Source organism: Hylobates moloch, unplaced genomic scaffold (genome assembly GCF_009828535.3).
Source record: "Hylobates moloch isolate HMO894 unplaced genomic scaffold, HMol_V3 SCAFFOLD_8, whole genome shotgun sequence".
Classification (NCBI taxonomy): domain Eukaryota; kingdom Metazoa; phylum Chordata; class Mammalia; order Primates; family Hylobatidae; genus Hylobates; species Hylobates moloch.
Genome location: NW_026652283.1, coordinates 3039266 through 3067070, shown reverse-complemented (window position 1 = coordinate 3067070; position 27805 = coordinate 3039266). Strand labels below are relative to the sequence as shown.

The window sequence follows — 27805 nt, the reverse complement described above, 5'->3', positions numbered from 1 at the left end:
TTCCATACTGCAGGTTGAGACGTTCCAGCACTTGGTTCCCAGAATGCTGGTGGCCACACACTCTCCCCAGCAAGAAATTGAAGAAACCCTGTCCATGGAATTTGACCAGGCCAGGAGGAAATACCCTAAAGAAACTCACTTCCTAAAATAAGAGCCCAGCCAGATGGTCACAGAGCGCGACCCAGCCTCCAGCACCTGCTGCACAGTCAGAGCCTCTCACCGGCTTTTAGCGCCCAGGTCTTAAGTTTGAACAACCAGGACTGCTGGGCTTCTGAGGAAAGGCTCTGCCATGAATGGCCAACACCAAACTAACCAAGAGAAAACCACTGGGAGGAAACAGATGGAGCAGGGGAAAAAACCACCTCCCGAAACCGCTCCTCTCCTCTAGTAAATGATTGAAGATACATCCAGTGGAGCGGGACCAGGACGTCACTCCAGCCCTCTTTGTCTACCTGAACACGTGCACTCTCCCACCTCCACACACTTGCCCTGGGCTCCTTCCCCAGGTCTTCACGTGGCTGGCTGCTGTGTCACCTCAGAGAGGCCTTCAAGGACCACCCACTCTGAAAAAGCCGTTCCAGCCACCCCCTAATGCAGGAGTGGGCAAACTTTTTCTGTGAAGGGTCAGATAGTAACTATTTCAGGTGCTGTGAGCTGTATATGGTCTCTGCCACGACCGCTCAACTCTACCACTGTGGCATAGAAGCAGCCGGAGAAGATCTGTAAGTGAGGGACTGTGGCTATGTTCCAATACAACTCTATTTATGGCCGGGCGCAGTGGGTCACGCCTGTAATCCCAGCACTCTGGGAGGCCAAGGCGGGCAGACCACTTGAGTCCAGGAGTTCGAGACCAGCCTGGACTACATGGCAAAAACTCGTCTCTACAAAAAATACAAAAATTAGCCAGGCGTGTGCCTATGGTCCTATCCACTCTTGAGGCTGAGGCAGGAGAATTGCTTGAGCCCAGGAGGTGGAGGCTGCAGTGAGCTGAGATAGCACTACTGCGTTCCAGCCTGGGCAACAGAACAAGACCCTATCTCACAAAACAAACAAAACTATATTTGTGGACACTGAAACTGGAATTCCATATCATCTTCCAGGGTCACAAATGTTATTCTGCTTTCAATTTTTATTCAATCATTTTAAAACATAAAATCCTGCTGGGCATGGTAGCTCACACTTGCAATCCTAGCGCTCTGGGAGGCTGAGGTGGGAGGATCACTTTGAGCCTAGGAGTTTGAGACCAGCCGGAGCAACATACACCTCTACAAGAAATTTTAAAATCAGCTGGCAAGGTGGCACTGTCCTGTGGTCCCAGCTACTCGGGAGGCTGGGACAGGAGGATCACTTGAGCCCAGGAGGTTGAGACTGCAGTGAGCCGTGACTGTGCCATTGCACTCCAGTCTGGGCAACAGAGCAAGACCCTGTCTCCAAACAAATGTAAAAACCATTCTTAGCCAGATGTGATGTTGTGGGCCAGCAGCCCCAGCTACTTGGGAGGCTGAGGCAGGAGGATCACTTGAGGCCAGGAGTTCAAGACCAGCCTGGGCAACACAGTGGGACCCTGTCTCTAAGAAAAACCAACAAAACAGGCGCTGGGCTGGACTTGGCCAAACCCTACTCCAACACATGCTGTGGTTTTATTTTCATCGAAGCACACATCACCTCCTGCTGCTTTCTTGTTTCCCTACCTTTTTTGTTGCTTGTTTCTTGGAAGTCTCCCCTGCTAGAAGGGAGGCCACAGGAGAGTGAAGGCCTCTGCATTCTGCCCCACTGTATCCCCAGCACCTAGGACCGTACTTGCTTCTAGTGTTTGCTCAGGAAATGCAGCTGTCGGCTGTGGCAGAATAGCCACTGGGCCCCACCAGCCACCCTCACTGCTGGCAGTGCCTGAAAGGACAACTCTCGGGGACGATAATGGGACTCCCAACCTGGCTCCTCCCACATCCCTTCCGCTTGTGTTTTCCTGTTCCTTTCCCCTTCCTTGCTTTCGTCAGTCTCAAATTGTAAGCCTGTCTGTGATGCCCAGCACAACCCACAAGCCTGAACCAAAAAGAACTCAGTCTAAAGCAGACCCTCCTCCACCCTCCCAGCCCTAAAGGGGAGGGGTCGTGTCGGGTCACTGGTCCAGCCCACAGTCTGAAAGGAAGGTGCTGAGGATGCGACTGGCAGGCCTCCTGTCTCTCCACCCAGACAGGGAGAGGAAGCGGGGAGAAACTGCTCCAGGTACAAAGGGGGCTTCAGAATGATCCACCTCTGAACCCGAAGCTACTGAAAACGAGAGGAGTCGAGCAGCCAACTCTCAGGTGCTAAGTAGTGTTTGGGGAGTGACCGTTGGCTGCATACTGTACCTTATTCAGCAGCATCGTCACTTTTCTGCATGATGTAATGCAGTGGTCCCCAACCTTTGTGGCACCAGGGACTGGTTTCGTGGAAGACAATGTTTCCATGGATGGAGCAGGGAGTGCAGGTGGGATGGTTTGGGGATGAAACTGTTCCACCTCAGATCATCAGGCAATAGATTCTTTTTTTTTTTTTTTTTTTGAGACGGAGTCTCGCTCTGTCGCCCAGGCTGGAGTGCAGTGGCGCAATCTCGGCTCACTGCAAGCTCCGCCTCCCGGGTTCACGCCATTCTCCTGCCTCAGCCTCCCAAGTAGCTGGGACTACAGGCGTCCGCCACCACGCCCGGCTGATTTTTTTGTATTTTCAGTAGAGACGGGGTTTCACCGTGTTAGCCAGGATGGTCTAGATCTCCTGACCTCGTGATCTGCCTGCCTCAGCCTCCCAAAGTGCTGGGATTACAGGCGTGAGCCACCGCGCCCGGCCAATAGATTCTCTTAAGAAGAGTGCAACCTAGATCCCTCTCGCATGCACAGTTCACAACAGGGTTCGTGCTCCTATGAGAATCCAATCCACGGCTGACTGGACAGGAGGCAGAGCTCAGACGGGAATGCTTGCTCTCCCACCCGCCGCTCACCTCCTGCTGTGTGGCCTGGTTCCTAACAGGCCACGGATAGGTACTGGTCTGCAGCCCAGGGGCTGGGGACCTCTGATAGAATGGACTTGTGGTGGCAAAAAATGTTGTTGGGCACGGTGACTCATGCCTGTCATCCCAGTTACTCAGGAGGCTGAGGTGGGAGGATTGTGGAGGCCAGGAGTTCAAGACCAGCCTAGGCAGTATAGTGAGAGCCCATTGCTAAACAAACAAAGTCATTGCTAACCAATGTCCAGGAAAAACGGTTTCTTGATTCTTGGATGGGAGAATTCAGGTCCCTGTAGTGGACACGGGGGCACCAGGTCCTCAACATCAATGGCCTGCAATCCTTTAAGGCTGGACAACTCCCTGCGTAAGCACTGGCACAAGCTACCGTATGCAAGCGATCTGGTGTTGCACGGAGGAAGGGATGTGCTGACAGGCAGATACAAGCACTCCCGTGTACTGGGAGCAGTGCTGTTCCGTGTGAATTCATGAAGTGGCACTCGGGCTTATCAATCACGCTGTTCTGATTCTGGCTAGCAAGTCAGTCATGTGGGCTGCTAGTAAGCCTCCTTTTCCGGAGCCAAGTGCTAGACTCGAGTTCCTAGGATGCCAAGCTAGGGGTCACATCTTGCCAGCCCCTGCCTGAACCTCTCCCTTTGACCACTCTTCAAATCCAGGGGGTCCTGTGTCCATTTACTGTTACTCCTAAAGGTGCAGTGCTCACAGAACCTGGTGACAGAACTCCCTCCTGGAACCTCGCTTGGGGACAGTAAAGGACTGATATAACCACATGGCCGTGGAGACACTTGTTCCCGGGGAGCCCAGAGATACTGGCTTGAACCTGACCCCAGCCTTGGAGGTGTCTCCGAGTGCTTTTCATTCTCTGGAGGGGGGGTGGGACGGGGGGAGGGGTGGGGGAGTGGGGTGGGTGGGAGGCTGGGCAGCTTGCACGGCTGAGTCCCCGCTTCCACTGCCTTGCTTCAGGCTGTGACGGCCTCGGTGGCTGCGACCTGCTGCTGCCACCTCTGCGTTCTGTGGACAGGTGTGCACCTGTCATTTCCAAGAAAAAGATCACGCACACAAAGGCCTTTGTGTATGTAGCAGCCTTTACTGAAGATTTGGAGAGATGAAGGGGCTTTACATAGCAAAAATACAAAAAAAACTGAAAGTTGAGTATTAGACATCCATGAGCTTCAGAAGACTCAGCCATTTCCACCAATGGGGCTCCCGCCTTCTACGAAGGCACCTGACCACCTCTCCCTGCCGTTTCTCAGGAAGCTGAATGAAAGTCAGATTTCCTGACAGTTTCTTAGAGAATTTCAGTCCTCCATTTGCTCTGCCCTCCCTTTCTTTTCTTTTTTTTTTGAGATAGGGTCCTGCTCTGTTGCCCAGGCTGGAGTGCAATGATGCAAGCTCAGCTCACTGCATTCCTGACCTCCTATGCTCAAGCGATCCTCCCACCTCAGCCTCCCAAGTCACTGGGACTACAAGAGCATGCCACCATGCCCTGCTAATTTTTCTATTTTTTTGTAGAGATGGGGTTTTGCCATGTTGCCCAGGCTGGGCTCAAGTGATCCTCCCGCCTCAGCCTCCCAAAGTGCTGGGATTACAGGTGTGAGCCACAGCACCCGGCCTGTCTTTCCTTTCTAGACCTTCCCTTGGGGCCTCTTTCTCTCCTTAATGGGCCACAAAGTTATCTCCCCAATTTAGAACACTCCCTCCCCTTTCCTGACACCAGGGTGAGGATGAAAATCTAAAAGCACAACCTTGCACGGGGCAGTTCTCAAAACCAAGACTCAAGGTCTTCTCCTCACCTTCTTTGAGGGACATTAGAGCTTTTTTTCTATAAAAATAAGTATGCGTGCATGTGCCTGTGTTTTAAGGGTGGGAAGGGCAGAGTCAGGGGACATTTTTACCCACCCACATTTCACATTCCCCGAGCGTGCGCCATGAGTGAGGGGTGGCCCTGCTCCTTCACACACCATGACCTTTCCTCCTCCCAACGGCAGTCCCAAGTCAGAGCATTTATTCCCATTTCACAAATGAGATTATGAAGTTCCCTAGAGGGTGTTTGTCCAAGATCACACAACTTGTAAGAGGTCAATTTGATCACTGGCCTGGCTTAACTTTAAGTTTTTTTGTGGTTTTTTTTTTTTTTTGGAGACGGAGTTTCGTTCTTGTCACCTAGGCTGGAGTGCGGTGGCGCGGTCTCGGCTCCCTGCAACCTCCACCTCCTGGGTTCAAGCAATTCTCCTGCCTCAGTCTCCCTAGTAGCTGGGATTACAGGTGCCCACCACCACACCCAGGTAATTTTTGTATTTTTAGTAGAGATGGGGTTTCGCCATGTTGGCCAGGCTGGTCTTGAACTCCTGACCTCTGGTGATCCGCCCATGTTGGCCTCCCAAAGTGCTAGGATTACAGGCATGAGCCATTGCACCTGGCCAAGTGTACATTCTTAAGAGCAACATACATAGATTGGGGAAAAGTATCTCATTTTCATTCTGAGAGCTAATATAACAGAGTGTACAAAGAGGTCAAACACAGGGACCGCTGGGTGGAACACACTGCCACTCCACCTCACCTTCCCTCTCTGTGCCACACACCTGATGTGGCCCCACCCAACACAGCCATGGCCCCCCCCCCCCCCCCCCCCCACCTGCCCAGTGTCCTCTGAGTCTCAGCCCAGCAGAGGGAGCAGGTGCATGCTCTAAGCACACACAGTGTACAGGAGCTGGGCGAGGTCAACCATGCCAGCCCCTCGCTCCACACCCCACCGGCTTCCATCCTGAAAGGTAAACACACACACACACACACCCCAAACTCCTGTGTAGGTTTCTTTGTTAGAAAGATCATCCCACTCTAAAAGATGGGGGGCCCATGGGAAACAGTCTGCTGGCTCGTGGCTGGACCCACTGAGAGAGATGGTCCGTCTCCCATCCCCATTTCCATCTGGACAGTGCTACCTGCTAATTCGGATCACGTCAGAATGGTGGAAGAGTCTCTCTCCTCACAGGGCTCAGGGACCCTTCCTCACCTCACAGGCCCAAGGGACATGACCTCCTGCCACGTGCCTTCGCTCACTCATCAAACAGAACCAGGAAACGAGGTCTCACTGCGCAGAGCCGAGTTTCGTGGGAAGAGCCCGAAACACACAATCACACATGCCTCTCTGAGGTCCACAGCAGCCCACTGTCATTTTCTAGAAAATCTGATCAAAAAGACTCCCCTGCTTAACACAGTTCCAGGACTTCCCATCACACCAGGTAAGGTCCAAAGCCCTCACCAAAAGAGGGGGCGCCACTGGGCCACCTGCTGCCTTTCCCCACCTGGAATGCCCTGGCCCCCTCCTCTCTCCTGTTCACTTTGTTTTCTGGACACAGTGGCCTCTTCTCTGTACCTGGGACACATCTGTCACCTCCCTGCCCCCAGCACCTGCTGTTCCCTCCACTTGGAATACTGTTCCCCCAGTCCCCCAGGGCTGGCTCTTCCTGTCCTTCAGAATCAACTCAAGCCCCGCTGCCTCAGAGAGGCCTCCCCCAGTGACTCGATCTTAGCACCTGCGAACCTCACCACACCCACCTGTCTCCTCACCTGCTTACTCTTTTCTTCCCAAGGAGCCTGTCTGTCGTCTTCCTCACTGACACATTCCCACTGACACATCCCCAGTGCCTAGCACAAAGCAGAAGTTAAATAAGTATTTGCTAAGTGAATGAATAGATGCATGAATCATCCAAGCAAGTTAGCGGAGCTCTCCGTGCCACGTTTGCCTCATCTGTAAAATGGGGCTAGCATAGTACCCATTGGGTGAGGATGAGAAGAGACCACAGAGGCACCTGTGTCCAGGTACCATGCTTGTGACAGGGGTTCTAACAGGCCATAAACGGAATGCTTTTGACACACAAGGGCAGGTATGACTAAGTCTCCTGCATGAGAAGAAGGGATTCCTCTTTGGCTCTGGAAGAATGAGCGACAGATCGCAGATGGAAGACGGGATGAACACAACTGGCCGGGGGTGCTGGGAGGTAGGTGATTCAGGGCGGCTAGTGGGGAGGCAGCAGGGGAGCCTCAGAGGAGGCTGCAGGCGAGGTGGGGCCAGCTCACCCATTTGCCTCAAGAGTCATGGTCTGCACCACACCACGGGGAAGGCAGCTATGTCTGCCACCTGCTATGGTTGACTGGCTTGGATTTTACACCTGTAAAGGAGGTGACTGTCCACTAGGCTGCTGAGGTCAGTCCATAGAGGGAAGGAAAACTCACAGCCAACACCTGGACCCAAAAACATCTGCACTGACCTCTTTCCCAGCCAGGACACAAAAAGTTTATCTCTTTAAATGTGCATTTGTCCTGCGGCCAAGAGGCTGCTGGCACAACACATCCTTCCGTCACAGCGCTGGTGCTGCCAGTCAAGCTAGAAGGATGGCCAACCCCAGCTTCCTTTATTCAATCCCCCAGGGACAGGGGAAGGGAGAGAGTGAAGGCAAAGGCTGTGCTGGTGCCTGCGGGTGGGGGCAGGAGAGCCTTACACAAACACGAACCTATGCTGGGACATGTAGGCACCTGCCACCTGCTCAGAGGCTCATCCGACCCCAGCTTCCCCTAGAGCCCATGCCCCAGCTTCTGATGAGAGCTGGGCCTCCAGACTGCATAGCTCTGCGGCCTGGCAAGAGGTTTAGCAGTGGTCCTGATACCCAGAGGGGTTTGGTTAAAGCTGTTCTTTGGTAAGACAGTGGGGACTGGGCCGTGGAGGAGAAGGAGACGGCTGCTGGCCTCTTCCCCACATCTGGGATGCTGGTCGACTTCCCTCCATCTGCTTCACTAGATGCTGTCCACCCTTTAAGGGCAGCTCCCCTCAAGCACTACCCTTCCCTGAGTCTTCTGCACCTTGATCTCTCCAGTCTTTGAGCACCAGTGGCTTTGAGGATCACTTAGCAGTTTTCCAGTCTGACCTAGTGAGACTGCAAGCTCCTATGATTAATAACGACGTACATTTAGTGAACACATTTATGTGGGGGGCCTATGCTAGGCACTGTAGATACGCGAGGTAGGTTACTGTTATACAAATTTTACAGATGGGGAAACTGAGGCACGGTGAAATGAAATAACTTGCCCCAAGGTAACTCAGCTAGTCTGTAGCTAGTCTGACTCCAGAGCCCTCGCTCCTAACCACACTCCAAGATACCTCTTCGATGCTGTCTGTCTTACTTATGCAGTCCCATGCAGTTACCTCCCCAGTGTAACAAACATAAACACCTCTAGGCTGAATCTTCCTTCCCTTTCTGCTCTAGGCTACTGGATCTGTGCTTCCTATGAGGGAAGATGACCCCAAAGAGCCACTAGGTGACAGCAAGGAGCCAGATTCCGGCCTCCCCATGGGAGGGAAGCAGGGAGGGAGGGAGGGAGGGAGGAGCTCACTGTTGGGTGTATTTAGTACAGCTTGCACCAGGCGCTTCCCAGACTCATCTCTTCCCACTCTACAGAGAGGAAAGGGTACTAAGGTTCAGACAGGTTGACAAATGCCCAAGGTCAGGCAGCTTAGAATACTAGCACCGAAGCCAGGACTCGCAAAACTCAGAACCCATGCCAGTTCTCAGGAGAAATCAACCCAGGCACCCCTTCAGCTGCACATCTAAGTCTAGGCTCAGGGTGGGGTCCATTCCCCTCCTCCACCCCTGGCAGCACAGAAACTACCCCTCAGGGAAGAAGTTAGATGGTGCAGGCTGGCTCTGAGGAGGCCTCCACCTAACAGGCACCTTGGCTGGGACAGAGTTTGAACAAGACTCACAAGCACCAGTGGCTCTCGGGGACCAGCGGAGCACCACAGACCTCTCATCAACCTCCCGGCCACAGCCAAGAGGACACTGGTGCACCCAACCTCCCACCGAGACTCCGCAGGCCGGCCTCAGCCCTGCCGCCTCCTGCCCTCCCCGCCTCAGGCTCCTTTGATTTGAAACCAGTGCCCCCAACATGGTCACAGAAGATGGTCATGGAATCCACATCCACTGAGATGGACGGAAACTATCCAGAGAGTTCTGACGGTGACCCCGTCCAACAACTGTCACCTCCACACCTAAAACCCACCCCCCAGGGGATGAGGCCTCTCTGTGTGAACCGTCCTGGGAGTGCAGCAGGGGCGCACGTGGCTGTGGGTGCGTGGCCCATGCATTCCTCGGGCCTCACGGCATGGCCAGCGCCACAGTGCAGGGGCTTGAGAGGCAGCACAGAGACCGTCACATCTTCAGTTCCAGGGTCTGGCGATGTTCCTGGCTGAGTCCATTGGGGGCGCTGGCTTCAGAACTGCCCGGGGTATGTCTCTCAGCACTGCTTCCGGCCTGCCTCCCAGATGGCCCCCTTGCTCCCCCAGTCCCTCCCGAGGCTCACACAGCCAGACCAGGTCCTCTGAAAATACACAGCATCTTGGGTTTATTTGGGGTTGGGCACCTCAGGTTCAGGCACAGTTTGTTCCTGGGTAGAGTCACGACTGCTCCTCTCAGCTCTCCTGGCACTTCCGGGGGCTGCCCCTGCAGGTCCCCTCCCCACGTCCCCATTTCCTGCACACACGTCTCTTCCCCCCTCCCTGCTCCCCGAGTCTCTCATTCTTTCACCAGCCTGTAGATATGGTGCTGAGCCCCGTGCTCACTGGCTGACACCTCAAAGACATAGGCGATGCACAGCAAGGTCTCCTGTGTGTCTCTGTTGGTGACCACCTGTGGGAGAGAGAAAGACAAGGGTTAATAAGGCCCCAGATGAGGGCACACCATCGCTGCTACCCACGCACAGACTCCAGCCACACCCGCAGCACCCGCCGCACACCTGCAGGATGGTGAAGTTCTCCAGCACGCTGTTCATCATGTACTTCTCGGGGAGGTGCTTCAGCTTGTGGATGAAGTTGATCATGTACTCACAGAGCGGGGACCGGTGGATACGGTAAGAGTAGTGTCCATTCTCATAGCGAGCATACTCTGTCTGCAGGACCCAGGGACAGCAGGGGCTTAGAATCCCATTCTGACCACTTCCAGCCCAGACCCAACAACTCCACGGGAGGGAAAGGCAGGAGGCCTAGGGGCCCTTAAGAAAAGAGTCACCCCCAGACAGGGGCAGTGGCTCACGCCTGCAATCCCAACACTTTGGGAGGCCAAGGCAGGCAGATCACCTGAGGTCAGGAGTTCAAGACCAGCCTGGCCAACATGGTGAAATCTTGTTACTATTAAAATACAAAAATTAGCCGGGCACAGTGGTACGTGCCTGTAATCCCAGCTACTCTGGAGGCTGAGGCAGGAGAATCGCTTGAACCCGGGAGGCGGAGGTTGCAGCGAGCTGAGATCGTACCACTGCATTCCAGCCTGGGTGACGAAGTGAGACTGTCTCACAAAAGGAAAAAAAGAAAGTCACCCTCTTAGGTTGGTGGACACTAAACAAGACCTCCTTTCTCCATGGGTGACCAGCAGGAACCGGGGATGGCAGGAGGGAGCTTAAGGAGACACAGCAGCAGTGGTAGGAGCCTCTCAATCCTGGCTGTACATGAGGACACCATGAGGGGCACACAGGGACCCCTGGGAGTCTGGTGGTGATCATGCAAATTTCCCTATCTACACACACACATGCATGTGCACACAGGAGAGCCTATAAAACTGGTGAGGTCTGCATCCATGTCAATTTCCTGGTTGTCCACTTTATGCTCTAGTTATGCAAGATATTGCCAGGGCAAGAGCTGGGTAAAGGGCACATGGGATTATGATCCCAAGTGGATCCACAATTATCTCAAAAGTTTTACAAGTTTAATTAGAAATAAATAATTTGAGGAACTTTTTAAAAACCGTTAATGCCTGGACTCTACCCTAGAGATTCAGGGGTGATGAATGGGTTTCAGGCACTGGTGTGTTTCCAAAGCTCCCAGAAGACTGTAAGGTGCAGCCAGGCGGAGAAGCACTGGGTGGGAGAATGTCTCCTCCCTGGTGCTGGCCTGGCATCTGGGTGCATTTGGCATGAGGAAGGTTATCAGTAACTGACAGACTGTGAGAGTAGGACTTCATTAATTCAGACCAATGTGACAGTAGGACTTCATTAATTCAGACCAATGTGACAGTAGGACTTCATTAATTCAGACCAATCTGGGGACAGGGTGAGGAGAGGGACGAAGACTGGCCTGCATGGTGAGGAGGTTTAACAAGTGTGTGGGTGGCACAGGGTCCCGGACACTCAGAGTCCACAGGTGCTTTGGGTTGGAGGCCTTCAGTTCCAGCTCCTTGTCACTGCCACTATGCAGCGCGCCCAGAACACAGGGTGCTGCAGGCGTCTGTGTCATGGACAGTGAAGATAACTTGGCCCTTGTTTAGGGCCAAAAAACAGAGGATTTTATCACAACCCCCCAAACACGCACCGGAAAGCAGGGTGGCTGGGTAGAGATTCACCTGAGTTTGTGCTCCTCACCACTGTCCTGCACTGCCCCTGGCCGGGGGTTTAGCAGAGTGGGAGAAACCGTAAAAGGCAGGCCTGAATTTTCTGTAACTTCCATTAGAGCAGGGTCTCCAGGGTACCCACAAGTAGAAAATCAGGGAAGGAACAGTTTTAGGCATTCATGGAGTACAAAGTGAGCAGGGGACAGAGATCCTAGCCCTGCTTCTGCACTAGTGAGCTGTGTGACCACGTGTGGGCGATTGGTGGGGAGGCCTCCGCTCTCTCTGGGCCTCCGCTGTGAAACCAGAGGGCTGGACTAGGTAGATGCCCCAGGGCCCTGCCTGTGCTTCGGCTCTGCTCTTGGAGAGGACCAGGGGTGCCTCTAAGGACGTGCTTGGAAGATCCTCAAAGGGCAGCAATGGCTCTGGTGAGCTGGGCAGGACACTGGTGCCAAGGGGAGTGTGGAAGGCACGCAGCACTGACAGCAGAGAGGGAAGGCAACAAGGGATTGTCCTGGCTCCCTAACGGAGGGCACTCTTCCTGAAAGCAAATGGAAGCCATGCCCAGCAAACACAGACCACTGCCACCGCCCCTCACCCGCCAGGGTGGCCTCCTACCTCAACTTTCTCCACCACCTGCTTGCCGAAAGAGCAGACTTTGGTGGAGCAGGTGATAATCATGTTCTCAGGGCTCTCGTACTGGCTGGAGACCCCATAGAAGGAGCTGCCTTCATCCTCGATGTTGGTGTTGAGGTCTGCCTGGAGGGAGACACGGGGAAGCCGAGGGAGTGTCAGCAGGTGCCATGTCAGACGGGAGCATCAAGGAGACCTCAGGGTCCCGGTTCCAGCCCTAGGGCTGGGAAGAAATCAGACTGAGGGTAGACAGTAGGACGCTGGAAAGCTTCCACCATCCTCTACATCTCTGCCTGATACAAAATCAGGTCGTGTTGCCTAAATCACGGGAAAAGAGGACACTGGGACCCACATAGTTTCAGGCCACTGCTGCCTGGCCAGATACTAACACACCCAGCAGGTGGCAGCCCCAGATTCCATCTTTAAGACTTCAAGTTTCATAGTCTAAGACTTTGTTCTTGTTAAACTGCAAAGGTTTGAATCTCTATCAGTCAGCTCTATTTTAGTTTGAATGCATCTATCAGAATCATTCCAGAGTGAATTTTGATAGTGCAGGAAGCATGAGAACAGAAAACCAGGGCAAGAGACTGGCAGGGGGGAGGGTGGAAGGGGCGACGGGAGCTCCTGTCTCATCCTCTTGTCTCACCTGAGACCTGATCAACGCTCCCTCAGAAACGGCTCTGGGGCTCCCCTCTAGGCATTGCTGGGTCCTGCCACCTTGGATCTTTTGACATCTCTGCTTCAGCCTCCAGAGCAATCTCCCCAGCACCAGCTGTCCCTCCCTTCGTTTCATTCTCTTAACTGCCCTGGGAGTCTCTTCAGAAGACAGTCACTGCCCCGTCTCATTGAGCCATTTAGCCACAGGGACAGGAGTCTCGGTCCCTGGCCTGGCCCACAAGGCCCTTCGCAGGCCCAGCCACTGGTCCTCTAGGTCAGCTTCTCTCCTTGCCTCAGACAGGCTGCTCTTCCTTCCCCTGATGAAAACAGAGCCCAGGGGGCCTCCGGCTGGATATCGGGCTGATCTGAAACTTCCCTTCTAGAAAAGGCGGAGTAAGACCCTGTGCCGATCTCACACCCAAAACCACGGCCTTGTTTTTATCCATGAGGGGTCCTGACTGTTAGCCTTGCCTACACCATCCAGCTGGTAAGTGAAAGACCCCAGGTCTTCAGGCTCCAACCCCAATACTTGTCCCAAACCAGCAGAGTGCCACAGCGAAGAAAGGAAGGCACCAGATGAGACAATTTGGTGCTTCAGGGATTCTGAGGCAGGAACTGTATTCCTGAAGCCTTATGCCTCTTAGGGGTCCCCATGCCCAGAAGTTCAGCCCCACATCAAATCACCCCATCTGAGCCAGGGGTGCCAAGAGAACAAGTCAAGACTCAGAAACGGGCCGGGCGCGGTGGCTCACGCCTGTAATCCCAGCACTTTGGGAGGCCAAGGCGGGTGGATCACGAGGTCAGGAGATCGAGACCATCCTGGCTAACACAGTGAAACCCTGTCTTTACTAAAAATACAAAAAATTAGCTGGGCGAGGTGGCGGGCGCCTGTAGTCCCAGCTACTCCGGAGTCTGAGGCAGGAGAATGGAATGAACCCTGGGGGGCGGAGCCTGCAGTGAGCCGAGATCGCGCCACTGCAGTCCAGCCTGGGCGACAGCGAGACTCTGTCTCCAAAAAAAAAAAAACAAAAAAACTCAGAAACGACGCACAGGCGCATTACAAAGGCTTATTCTCAGGGGAGGCCGCTCCTCCCACCCACACCCTGGTCTGAAATCACCACAAGCTGTGCCCAGAGCGCAGCCCTACGACTGCAGTGAAGCGTCAGGCCTCGGTCAAGGTTCTGACACCAAGGACTCTTCTGTACAAAGATAAGGGGATCCCTAGAACCCCCGGAAGGTTTTGGCCAGATTCAGAGCCGGGCACCAAGCAATTCTACTACTGGCCACGAGGGGACACTCAATCGTTATTTTTCTCTCCTTTGGAGAAAAGTTTTCCCAGAGCAGGACCTTTCTCTAGACTGGCGGGGGGTGGTGATTGTCTATAGCACAATAGAAACATTATGTAGCCACAAAACATGCTGAGAAGGACCTGCATTTATTATCATGGATGACTACAAACACACTGAGTGAGAAAGCAGGCTATGGAACAGAATGAGGGTGGATTACATTTATGATGAGGGAAAAAAGGCTGTTTTCATGCTGAAACAGAATGGCATATGGTTCAGTGCACCTGCCTCGGCTTTGACGCGGCCGTTAGGGAAAAGGAGCATTCGTGTCAATGCTCAGCCTCTGAAACAGACAACAGCATTTATCCTAAACACCCTCCACTACCACCCCTGAGCTGGCCTCAGTCTCCCCACTCTGTCTCCATCTGTGATGCTGGGAGGGAGGGGATGACACATTGTAGGCAGGGTGCCCAGGGGGGCATGGCAGAAGTGGCTGAGGCCTCTGCCGGACTAGATTTAACTGTGGCTGTGACGGGCCCAAGGTCTTACAGGCAAATATAAGGTGAATGGGACCAGAACCCAGGCTTTCGGGCTCCTATTTTCTTCTTCTTTTTTTTTTTTTTTGTTAAAGTCAGAATCTCGCTCCGTCACTCAGGCTGGAGTGCAGTGGTATGATCACGGCTCACTGCAGCCTTGAACTCCTGGATTCAAGCAGTCTTCCCACTTCAGCCTCCTGAGTAGCTAGGACTATAGGCATGTGCCACCACACCTGGCTAATTTTTTAATATTTTTGTAGAGGCAGGGTCTCGCTGTTGTCTAGGCTGGTCTCAAACTCTTGACCTCAAGTGATCCTCTCACCTTGGCCTCCCAGAGTGTTGGGATTACAGGTGTGAGCCACTGCACCTGGCCTGTCTCCTATTTTCTCGAAGTCACCTGATCCCCCTAGGAGATTGAGTTTGTCAGACTGTTCCTAAAAAGGGGCTGGGGACAGTTTGTGTGCTCAGGACATATGCTGTAGCTGGAAGCACAGGGCAGAAATGTGAACAATGCCTGAAATGCTGCTAGCAGGAAGCCCAGCTGCCTGGGAAGGACGCACTGGATGTGGTGGGGAACACCAAGAGGTGAGGCCAGGCATCAATGGTGATGACCCTCAGACTTTAGCCGCGCATGGCCTCTCTGATCAATGCCACATTCATGAGCCATCTACTACACGTCCTGATTCTTTTAAATCAACTCACTTGTGTTCCTTAATTCCATTCTAAGCAATAAATCCATGAAATCAAGGATTCTCTTCTTTCTAATATATAGGAAAATAACTATATAACTATCTTTTTATTTTTATTTTTTGAGACACAATCTCGCTGTGTCACCTGGGTTGGAGTGTAGTGGCGCAATCTCAGCTCACTGCAACCTTTGCCTCCTGGGTTCAAGCGATTCTCCTGCCTCAGCCTCCTGAGTAGCTGAGATTACAGGTGCCCACCACCACGCTCGGCTAGTTTTTGTATTTTTTTTTTAAATAGAAATGGTGTTTCACCATGTTGGCCAGGCTGGTCATGAACTCCTGGCCTCAAGTGATCCACCTGCCTCGGCCTCTCAAAGTGTTGGGATTACAGGCGTGAGCCACCGCATCCGGCCTATAACTATTTTTCATATTTTCAAATAAAATTATTTTAAAACATAGGGATAGGGCTTCGCCATGTTGCCCAGGCTGGTCTTGAACTCCTGGGCTCAAGTGGTCCTCCTGCCTCAGCTTCCCAAAGTGGGGGGATTACAGGAATGAGCCACTGAGTCCGGGCAACTACATAACTATTAAAAAAAAATGCTTATGCATGTACCACCTTAGAAGAATCCCGTGTGCCAAGCTGGAAAGGACTGGCACACACACCTCCTAGCTCTTCCAAACACACAGAGGCAGCAGCTGCCCCCAGCCCCCAGGAGCAATTGGCAGATCCCCCTCCATTACCGTGTCTGTCATAATCTGTCCAGAGTTCCTTGCCCCCTTCCAGATACGATGCTCCCTGGAGGCAAGAACTATGCTCTCCCAGGGCCTTAGTAGGGTGGGCCTTCAATCAAGGTTGCAGGCGGCTGTTCACCCTCTCGCCCGCGGGTGGCACCAGTGAGAAGAGCAAGGTCCCTCAGTCGCAAGCCGGAACCTACCCTGTCCTGCTCCCCCTGAGAGTTCTGCGCCCCAGCTCCACCCCCATCTCAAATACACTCTTCTGTCATCAGCTCCCACTCCCTGGCTCTTCCCATCGCTCAGGTGCCCATTTATCCAGCCCAGGCCAGCAGTGCTAGACGCAGGGGGACCCAGAGAGGTTGAGACATTGTTTCTGCTCTCGGGGAATTTATAATTGGGAGAGCAAATAGAATACAGGCGCTGGGGTTGAGCAGGGGGTAAGGGGGAGAGAGATCCCAGGGTCAGCCCCAGAACTCGTGGTCACACTGCATAGACCCGGAACACACCAGCCGGCGACGCAGACGGCCCGCCCCGGAGCACCTTGACTCGTCCTCAGTGCCTGGATCCTTCTAACTACAGCCTCGCCCCTTCTCCTGCAGCTATACTCCTGACATTTCCTGTCCACCCTCATATCCCCCCACACTGAGCACCTACCCAAAACAAGCTATGCTTCTTGGCCTAAGAAAAAATGAGAGCTGCCCCCGTCCCCTGCCCTGTGAGTGCCCCCTTGCAACCCTCCCTCCGCCCTATTCATAGCTGTGCGTGCGGGTGGGCAGCTCACAGGCTGTGCCTGGAACAGGTGTGGGGGATCGGGTGACTGACAGATGAGCAGAGACAGCCGCAGCCCGGGTGTGGGGGCCTGGAGGGGCTCAGATTCATTGTCACGTGCTGGTATGTGCCTGGGAGAAATGTCAGGGCCTGAAAGGGAACAGCAGGCTGAGATGGGAGGATGGTCTGGGGTACTCTGCTGCCTCCACGGTGCAGCCTGGCTCTGCCTGGCATTTCCAATGTGCAGAGCGCCGTTAATGGCCACCAGTGACCAAAGGCCCCCTCTCTCCGGCCCCAGAGACAGGTGGCCTCTGCTGGACTTGCGGGGCTCTGGGGGAGGAAGGGGGCTTCGTCGCATCAGTCCCTCGCTCCAGGCCCCGTGGAGCTCATCAGATAGGGCTGAGGCTGCACAAGGCCCCAGCAGGCTCAGCCCTTCAGGCTGGCAGATGCCACTTCTAGCTGGCAATGTGTCCCAGCAGTCCGAGAGTCTATGAATTGCCACCACAGTGCCCTCAGTAAGAGCAGGAACTCGGGGGGCAGGCAGGGAGGCTGGACTGGGACGGACAAGTCCTCCTCTCACTCCAAGGGTGTTCTGATTGCCTCTCCAGCACGCACTTTCAAGGCCGGGGAGCCAGGACTGAGAAAACAGCCAGGCAGGAAAAGAAAGGCTCCGGGAGAGGCGACACCGTTTCCTTGACTGAGCAGTTTTCCTTCCTAATTGTGTGTGGCCAAGTTCACACCAGCTGATGGCGGGGGAAGGCGGGACCAGTCCAGGGAGCAGAAGACAGGAGCTTCCCGATGCTGGGAGAGTCGGAGCAGCCTGTGAGGACCCACAATTGACGCAAAGTCTCATTGTCAGCAAACACGAACATTTACCTTTCCCTGTCACATATGTGTCTTCCTCTGGTGCCTCTGCCCGCCTCACACATGCGGAGGAGGGAGCAGATGACCGCCAAGGTGCCCTGGCCTCCGGCGCTCCCTCGTCTCTGATTTCACCCGTCCTCACCCTGCCCAGGCCGCTGGCACTCAGAGGGCTCAGGCAAGGGGTGGGGCAAGGGTAGGTCATAGCCCCCCACTTAGTACCAGCGAGCCACACACACGGGGTCTTCAGCAACACAGCCCCTGGCAGGTCCCCAAGATCAAACTGCTAACTATTCCCACAAAGAAGCAGAGGCACACAGAAGCCAAGATTTGCCCAGGACACAGTTCTCAAGTGGTGGAACTGAGACTCTCCCCCAGCTGGGGCCAACTGCTGCCCACCGTGCCCTGCCATGACACACCAGAAGGGCCTTGCTGGTGGGCACACCACACTCCCCTGTCCAGCGGCTCCTGCCCCAGGACCCTGAGACTCGTGCTGGATCCTCCCATCCAGAGCGCGAGCTCCTGGAAGCCGAGGGCCGTGCTGGGTCCGCACAGCACGTGGCGGGAGCACACAGTCCACAAGGGAACCTGCTGAATCCCATGTCCTTGGCACCAGCTGTCCCAACCTTCTCTTCTCCCATCAACCCCCACCTCCAAACTCCCCTAAGAGTCAGAAGGAAAGAGAGGACACGGGCCACTACCAAGTTTGGAAAGGTACCTTCTAGGTCCTCCTTCTTCCCTGGCAACCTTAGTCTCCACGCAGGGCCACTGCCCTATTTTCTGGAAGGGATATCTGAGGTGGAGAAGACGCAAGAAGCCCAAGAGCCTGGCTCTACACTGACTGCACAGAGCTGAGTCTGCTCTCCCCACGCTGCCACTGCCTGCTGTTCCTCAGGGGGCTGGGGATCTGTTTTAGACAATTCAGAGCTTTCTCCAGTGGGAGCAGGAGAAGCTCCAGGACCCTGCATGGAGGGCAGCCAGGGACTTCGCAAGGAGGACTGTTGAGTATGGTGGCTCCAAGCACACACCCTGGGGTCAGGCTGCTCAGGTCTGGATCCATGGTATGGCAAGGGTCTGGTACTACGAACTGGGCAACCTTTGGCAGGTGATTTTACCTGTCTGTACCTCAGTTTCCCCTCTGCGGATGAGGTTATCAACAGTCTTGGCTGTGGTGAGGACCGGACGTGTTACTATATGTAACGTGGTGAGAACAGTGCAGCTGTCATCTCTCTCAGTCTGTCTGGGCCCATCTATCTCACAGCATGTATCCAACAGGAGTGCCCACAGGACAGAGGTCACCCTGGCTGGGGGACTCAGGGCCAGGCCCTGGCTTACTCCATGCCCGTCCCTACTTGTGAAACAAGAGACCTAGGATGGTCCTCATCTGGAGGGTGGCAAGAAGAACACAGAATATTACCAACAGCTAAAGGCAGGAGCTAGTGCAAGAGGGTCCCGGACATGCCACCTCCCGCTCCAAGGTAGTGTTCCCATGAGTGCTTCCTGCCACTGCCAACTGGGTCTCCCCTCTGACCCCAGCTATACCCCCAGGGTCCTGAGCCATGCCGGGAAAGAGTCACACATCAGCTCGCCTAAGCTCCTTCCCCTGAGTCAGGGCTGAGGCTGGACAGGCCGGAGGGGGTGAGTGCTCAAGCAAGGGTGACGGCTTCTCCAGGGGGCTGGGGGCCCCCTCAGACTCACAGCAGGGTTGTGAAGCACCACTGCCAGCTGTACAGGTTCCAATTCCCACAACCAGGGCTGGAAGGGAGACTGGGAGATGATTTCAGCCCCTCCTGAGAAAAAGTGGACAGCATCCTGCCTCCCACGCCACACCCTGAAGCCAGCCTCTCGGCCGAGGTCCTCAGAAGGCGCGTGCGTCTCGCCTGGTCTCCACTGCAGGAGTCTCACACCTGCTTCCAGTCTGGGTGCCGGAGTTATCCAACTAAGCACAACTCTGGCCACGTCCTGCCATGTTCGAAAACCTTAAATGACTCCTCACCGCTTAAGGAGAAGGGCTGACAAATATTTCCCTGGCTACGCACGTGGCCGTGACCGTCCACCCAGCACTCCTCCCTGCTAGAGCCTTCTCAGCCCAGCACTCCAAACAGCGACTGCCGACCTCTTCAGAGTGGCACACAGGCCACACCCATCATCCTGGACACCTGGCTAAAGGCGGGAGACTGACTACCCCAGTTTATTTTTTCCCCTTCCAGAGACCCAGCTAGAAGGATAATGGCAAGAAACTTTAAACAATGTGCAGCACCACAAAGACAAAGAAAACAAAGAGACCAGCTGATAAGAGAGCTGGGCAAGCTTTGGAGACTCAAAGCTGATTAGGACCAGAATGGATTCCACGGGGTAGAGAAAGCAAAAAGAGTCGCAACCTACCAATATCTTCAGGGCTGACAGATAAGAAGCTGAGCTGCCTGGCTCGGAGCTGGAGGGAACAGGATTTGACCCCAGGAACTGACAAAAAGTCTGTACACTGGATGGTCCAGCCCCCAGGCCCACCCCTCCCATGCACCGGTAGAAGATCAAAGGGTCGGCGGGATGTGGTGGCTCCCGCCCGTAATCCCATTACTTTGGGAGGCTGAGGCAGGAGGATGGCTTAAGCCCAGGAGTTTAAAACCAGTCTGGGCAACATAGCAAGACCCTGTCTCTACGAAATTAAAAATTAACAAACAAACAAACAAACAAAACTTTTTTAAAGAAGACCAAAGGGTGACCATCTTCAGAAATTAAAACAGGAGGGCAACGGGTCTCAGGGACACGGGCCTTATTCAAAAGAGAGGGAAGTAAGAACAGGAGAGTTAAGTGAAAGCCAGCATCAGAAACGGTCAGGGCCCTACCCCCGACTCTTTATCCCACTACCAGAACACCTGTGACCGAGTATGTCCCTTCCAGGGAAATTAAATGAATTGTCTCTGGAGAAACTAAATCACCTCAGGGGAAAAAAAATCCAGTAAACACATATATTTATTGATTTCCCCAATAAAACAGCTAGCTCCCCAGCCCAATCATCTTAAAGTGAAACCATGAGATGACAAGTCCTACCTTGCACAAAGAGCTCCCAGTCACTACTAAATATAACCAGAACAAATAACAAAAGAAAAACTTGATGAACTGGACATCATCAACATTAAAAACGTCTGTGCATCAAAGGACACTATTAGGAATGTGAAAAGGGGCCAGGCACAGTGGCTCACACCTGTAATCCCAGCACTTTGGAAAGCTGAGGCAGGAGGATCACTTGAGGCCAGGAGTTCAAGGCCAGCCTGGGCAACATAGTGAGATCCTCTATAAAAAATTTAAATAAAAATAAAAAATTGGGCCGGGCGTGGTGGCTCACGCCTGTAATCCCAGCACTTTGGGAGGCCGAGGCGGGTGGATCATGAGCTCAGGAGATCGAGACCATCCTGGCTAACATGGTGAAACCCTGTCTCTACTAAAAATACGAAAAAATTAGCCGGGCATGGTGGCAGGCGCCTAAAGTCCCAGCTACTTTGGGAGGCTGAGGCAGGAGAATGGCGTGAACCCGGGAGATGGAGCTTGCAGTGAGCCGAGATCGCGCCACCGCACTCCAGCCTGGGCGACAGAGCCAGACTCCGTCTCGAAAAAAAAAAAAAAGAAAATAGGACCGTCATACCCTGCAGGTGGGAATAGAAAACGGGGCAGCCACTTCGGAAGACTCTTGGGAGTGCCGCAGTAAGTTAAAGAGAGCTGCCATATGACCCAGTAATTCCACACGTAAGCAAATGGAAATGAAAATGAATGTCCACACAAACACTGGTACATAAGGTTCACAGCAGCACTACTCCTAACAGCCAAGAGGAGGAGACAACCCAAATGCCCATGAACTGACGAATGGATAAACAGTGTGATCTCTCCATACGAGGAAGTATTTGGCCATAAAAAGGAACGTGCATGCTAAAACACGGTTGAACCTTGAGAACATGATGCCAAGTTCAAGAAGCCAGTCACAAAAGACCACATCCTCTATAAACCCATTTATACAAAATGTCCAGAATAGGCAAAGCTTCAAAGACAGAAAGTAGATTATTGCACAGGGCTGGGGGGTGGGAGTGGGGAGTGACAGCTAAAGGGAAAAGGGCTTATTTTCGAGATGACGAAAATGTTCTAAAATTGATTGTGGTGATGGTTGCACAACTTTGTGAATATACTTAAAAACTCTGAATTGTATACTTTATTTCTTGAGACAGGATCTTGCTCTGTCGCCCAGGCTGCAGTGCAGTGGCGTGATTTCAGCTTACTGCAGCCTCCGCCTCCCAGGCTCAAGGGATCTTCCCATCTCAGCCTCCTGAGTAGCTTGGATTACAGGCACGCACCACCATGCCCGGCTAATTTTGGTATTTTTAGGAGAGATGGGGTTTTGCCATGTTGGCCAAGCTGGTCCCCAACTCATGGACTCAAGCAATCCACCTGCCTCGTCCTCCCAAAGTGTAGGGGTTACTGGCACATGCCATCACGCCTGACTAATTTTTGTATTATTTTTGTAGAGACAGGTTTTTGTCATGTGCCCAGGCTGGTCTCAAACTCCTGGGCTCAAGCAATCTGTCTGCTTTGGCCTCCCAAACTGCTGGGATTAAGGTGTGAGCCACTGTGCCTGGCCTGTATGTTTTAAGTAGGTGAACCGTACGGTAAGCTAATTACATTGCAAGAAAGCTGTTAAAAAAATACAGACAGATGCTGGGCGCGGTGGCTCATGCCTGTAATTCCAGCACTTTGGGAGGCCGAGGCGGGCGGATCACGAGGTCAGGAGATCGAGACCATCCTGGCTAACACAGTGAAACCCCGTCTCTACTAAAAAAAATACAAAAAATTAGCCGGGCGTGGTGGCGGCCGCCTGTAGTCCCAGCTACTCGGGAGGCTGAGGCAGGAGAATGGCATGAACCCGGGAGGCGGAGCTTGCAGGGAGGCGGAGCTTGCAGTGAGCCGAGATCACGCCACTGCACCCTGGCCTGGGAGAAACAGCAAGACTCCGTCTCAAAAAAAAAAAAAAAAAAAAAAAAAAAAAAACAGACTGGCAAGCTAAGAACTAAAGACACCAAAGAAAACCCTCCAGCTGGAAAGACAAGGACCAAAACAGACAAAAAAACGGAATTAAACAGAAACAAAAACAAAGAAAGGAGCAGGAGGCTGGGGGTGTGGTGGCTCACACCTGTAAATCAATCACTTGAGGTCAGGAGTTCGAGACCAGCCTGGCCAACATAGCGAAACCCCTTCTCTCTATTAAAAATAAAAAAATTAGCCGAGCGTGGTGGTGGGCACCTGTAATCCCAGCTACTTGGGAGGCTGAGGCAGGAGAATTGCTCGAACAGGGAGGCGGAGGTTGCAGTGAGCCGAGATCACACCACTGCACTCCAGCCTGGGCAATACAGCAATACTTAGTCTGGGCGTGGGTGCGCGGAGGGTTAGGAACAGGAGAAAACTTAAGAAATAACGCTCACTTCATACCTTTAAGAAAAAGAAGAGAAAAACTACATCCATCAAACATCTTGATGCAATCACAGAACAAAAAGGAGTGCTGGAAAATTAAAATGTCAGAGCCAACATTAAATATTCAACAGAAGGTGTGGCAGAGATGCTGCTGTATTCCATTAATCTAAGTCAACCTGAACTGTAGGATGCACACTTTATAAACTACCCAGAAAAAACAAAATGACCTCAACTGAACTAAGATACATCCATAAAAGGCTGTATGCAGCTTCTTCTACAGTATTAGAGCTCTGACTTTATTCAGAACAATAACTTATCCAACTAAAAAGGTACCTTTTCCTGGTTCCTTACGGCAAGATGCAGCCACACAACTAATTATGTGTTGTGTGGGGCTTCCCGGCAGGCCCCTTGCAGGGAGCTAAACTGGCTTCTTTTGATGCTTGGAAGATGGCTGCAGTGGCTGGAACTCCAGCAGTCACGACCCTGAGTACAGAAGTCATACACTGAGGACAGCAGATAGAGAGAAGCCAGGTCCCTCATGATGTCAGGAGCACTGGGCCAGCCCTGGACAGTCTTTACCTCCAGACTTCCTTGATGTGAAAGAAAAACTATGTCACTGTTTCTTTGGGGTCTGTGTGATACGCACTTGGACACAACCTTAACTAATTCAGAAAAGAGTTAGAAGACAAAATTAAGTAAATCTCTAAGAAAACAGACCAAGATTGAAAATAAATGGTAAAAATCGTAGAGGGTAAGTCCAGGAAAACAAAGAAATGGTAAACATCATAGAGGGTTCCAACATCATAACAGAGATTCCTGGAAAAGAAAACAGAAAACAGAGGGAAAGAAATTATCAAAGAAATAATACAAGTAAATTTCCTAAAACTGAAAGACTCATCTCACAGTTAAAAGTGCCCACCAAGGCCGGGCGCGGTGGCTCAACGCCTGTAATCCCAGCACTTTGGGAGGCCGAGGAGGGCGGATCACAAGGTCAGGAGATCGAGACCATCCTGGCTAACACAGTGAAACCCCGTCTCTACTAAAAATACAAAAAAATTAGCCGGGCACGGTGGCAGGCGCCTGTAGTCCCAGCTACTCGGGAGGCTGAGGCAGGAGAATGGCGTGAACCTGGGAGGCGGGGCTTGTGGTGAGCTGAGATCGTGCCGCTGCACTCCAGCCTGGGCAAGAGCAAGACTCTGTCTTAACAAAAAGAAGTGCCCACCAAGTACCTGGCTCAACACTGGGAAGTAAAACAACACATATCCCAAAGCTCAGCAATGTGAAACTGGCCATTAGGGAAAAAGAAGAAATATTACAACTTCCAGAGGAAAAAAAAAAAGTTACATAATAAAGGATAGGGAATCAGAATGCTATCAGACTATTTATGTCAGAAGATAATGATAAATGCATTAAAAAATGATCCTTGAAAATCATTTCTAGGCCAGGCATGATAGCTCATACCTGTAATCCCAGCACTTTGGAAGGCCGAGGCGGGAGGATCACTTGAGACCAGGAGTTCAAGACCAGCCTGGCCAACACTGAAAAATCCCATCTGTCTTAAAAATACAAAAATTAGCCAGGCCTGGTGGCACACACCTGTAATCCTAGCTACTTGCAAGGGTGAGGCGTGAGAATTGCTTGAACCTGCGAGGTGGAGGTTGCAGTGAGCCAAGATTGCGCCACTGCACTCCAGCCTGGGCAACAGAGCGAGACTCCATCTCAAAACAAAGACCCTGTCTCAAAAAAAAAAAAGTCATCATTTTCTAGGGAAAATGATGTATGATCTAGATTCTTTACCCAGACTACCAATACCAATCAGTCAAGTATAAGGATATAATAAAAATAATGACATTTCAAAGAAGCAAGGTCATTTACGTACCATGCATCTTTTCTTAGAAGGTACTAGAGGATGTGTTCCCGCAAAATGAAGGGGTTATACCAATAAAGAGAGAAATGCAATAGCTAGGAAATTGTATCAATATAGGGCAGGCTCAGGATGACAACTGTAGGGCAAGCCTAGAGAATAACACGCTCAGGCTGGGCGCAGTGGCTCACAGCTGTAATCCCAGCACTGGGAGGCGGAGGGGGGCAGATCACCTGAGGTCAGGAGTTCAAGACCAGCCTGGCCAACATGGTGAAACCCTGTCTCTACAAAAAGACAAAAATTAGCCAGGCATGATGGTGGGTGCCGGTAATCCCAGCTACTCAGGAGGCTGAGGCGGGGGAATTGCTTGAACCCGGGAGGCAGAGGTTGTAGCCAAGATCGCGCCACTACACTCCAGCCTGGGCGACAGAACGAGACTCTGTCTCAAAAAAAAAAAAAAAAAGAACAACACGTTCAAACTGGAGCAGAACAGAGGCAGCCAGGAGGAAGATCTCCAGGAGAAAGGAGAAATGGATAAATTATCTAATAGTTTTGAATATTTGGGGAAAATTTTTTTTAATTTTATATGGTGGTTCTGATGGAGCAATTTGTAAAATTTTAAGTAAAATAGGCTTATTAAAAATATGCAAGTGCAAGAGCCATTTATTTGCAGGAAAAAAAAGTTGTACAAGAGGTAAAAATGTAATCATAATACCCTTCTCGACTCTTTGTACTTTTGTTTTGTTTTTTGTTTTTTTGTTTTGAGGCAGGGTCTTGCTCTGTCACCTGGCTGGAATGCAATGGTGCAATTTTGGCTCACTGCAACCTCTGCCTCCCAGGCTCAAGCAATCCTCCTACCTCAGCCTCCCAAGTAGCTGAGACCACAGGCGCACGCCACCACGCCCAGCTACTTTTTGTATAGACAGGGTGTCATCATGTTGCCCAGGCTGGTCTTAAACTCAAGTAATCTGCCCTCACTGGGCTCCCAAAGTGCTGGGATCACAGGGATGCACCACCACACCCAGCCCGTTCTTGGCTCTTTGGTGTTCAATCTACATCGTCAAAAAATGTGAACATTACTTTGGGAGGCCGAGGCAGGCAGATCATGAGGTCAGGAGATTCAGACCATCCTGGATAACACGGTGAAACCTCGTCTCTACTAAAAAAATACAAAAAATTAGCCAGGCGTGGTGGCAGGTGCCTGTAGTCCCAGGTACTCAGGAGGCTGAGGCAGGAGAATGGCGTGAACCTGGGAGGTGGAGCTTGCAGTGAGCCGAGATTGCGCCACTGCACCTCCAGCCTGGGCAGCAAAGCGAGACTCCATCTCGAAAAAAAAAAAAAAAAATGAACATTTTATGACTTTTACTAAATTAAATAACTTATTGGATATTATTACATTGGGATGATGAGGGGGAAAAGTAACAGCTAATTTTTTCTACCATAATGGAATGAAAATATAATGTCTTAATCTTGACATCGAGATATAGCAATATAAGCATATTACTTAGAACTTAAGAGATAAAGCCCAAAATAAACAGCTGAAATTTGCAGTGACTACCTTTGGGGATTGGGATTTGGGTGTGGGGAGGAGTAGGACAAGAATATGATGCTTTTCATTCTTCTTTTTTGGAGACAGAGTTTCGCTCTGCTGCCCAGGCTGGAGTGCAGTGGCACGATCTCGGCTCACTGCAACCTCCGCCTCCCAGGTTCAAGCGATTCTCCTGCCTCAGCCTCCTGAGTAGCTGGTATTACAGGCGTGCACCACCACGCCCGGCTAATTTTTTTTTTTTTTTAAGTAGAGATGGGGTTTCACCATGTTGGTCAAGCTGTTCTTGAACTCCTGGCCTCGTGATCCACCCGCCTCAGCCTCCCAAAGTGCTGGGATTACAGGCATGAGCCACCGCACCTGGCCCTTCATTCTCTTTTGTTAAATAAGCCTCCTGGTATTAATTAACATTTTAGCCATGAACATGCATTGATTTAAAAAGAAGACCAAGTGAAATAAAGTATTACTTATTTTTCATTCCAGAACAGGTTAAAATTCAAACTTTAGTATGATCAAGACCTCCAAGAATCTAACTAACTTTCCTAGTTGTCTCCTCTTATTCCCTCTTTCATACCTTTACCTACGGCTTCAACTTCACTCCAGGGCCCACTTCCTTCTGCCTTTACGACTCATGCACTCCCAGGCTGCAACAGCCTTTCCCATCTCTGCCAATAGATGTGCCCATCCGTCAGGCCGGGGTCCAACTTCCATTCTGCTAGCAGAGCGCAAACGCTAAGGGTCTTAAAGGTCAGGGGCCCTAGGTCTCAGTTCCAACACTTGCCCCTTCTGGAGACAGCCTGCCGCCAAGTTCAGCTGTGGATGAGAGCCGGGCTGGGGGCCGCTCACCGGAAGCCAGCAAGCCCTCTGAACGTCTGTATAAACTTTGGTGTGAATATGCCTCTTTCTAGGAAAAGTAAAGCTTTCAGATTATGCAAATTGTCTGGGAGCAAATAAACGGTAAGAATCTCTGCACAAGAAGCATTGAAAACAGTGTGAAGATTGCTGAAGGGGAGTGGGGAAGAGGAATGCGGGCAGAGCCCCCCAAGCCTCAGCCGATGTCCTGAGAATATTCGAAACCTCAGTCACAGAGCCTGATTTCCTGCCCTTCCTCACCACTGGCTTCACTAGCACTTATTTGTCTGACTCTCTCCTCGCACCCCTTTTCTGCACATACTGGGCCCCCAGGAAGCTAAGCTCCCAGAGCAGCTACTGTACCTCCTGGCCTCAGACAAGACGTTTTAATGGAGGAGGTTCTACCCATAAAAAACCTGCCCAGGGGTGAGGTGGGAGGGCAGCAGAGGCCAAGTCTATGGGCTGAGCTATCTGAGAAGCTGGGTGGGTGTTTCTTCTGGGGTGGCCTTGCCCTGGAGCAGATGACCCATCCAACACTTCCCTCCCCTTCTCCA

At 52.2% G+C, this 27805-nt stretch overlaps 1 protein-coding gene across 1 annotated transcript in view; it reads right to left on the bottom strand.

Annotated features, from left to right (window-relative positions):
* Nucleotides 1-5803: 5803 nt before the first annotated feature.
* Nucleotides 5804-27805, bottom strand: part of TEAD4 (TEA domain transcription factor 4) — a 101841-nt gene continuing 79839 nt past the window's right edge. The window contains exons 13-15 of the mRNA XM_032159323.2: nucleotides 11992-12132; nucleotides 9791-9943; nucleotides 5804-9684 (exon numbers count right to left, since the gene is read on the bottom strand). Of these exons, the coding sequence (XP_032015214.2) occupies nucleotides 9571-9684; nucleotides 9791-9943; nucleotides 11992-12132 (408 nt within the window). The 3' untranslated portion in view covers nucleotides 5804-9570. The remainder of the gene's footprint in view (nucleotides 9685-9790; nucleotides 9944-11991; nucleotides 12133-27805) is intronic.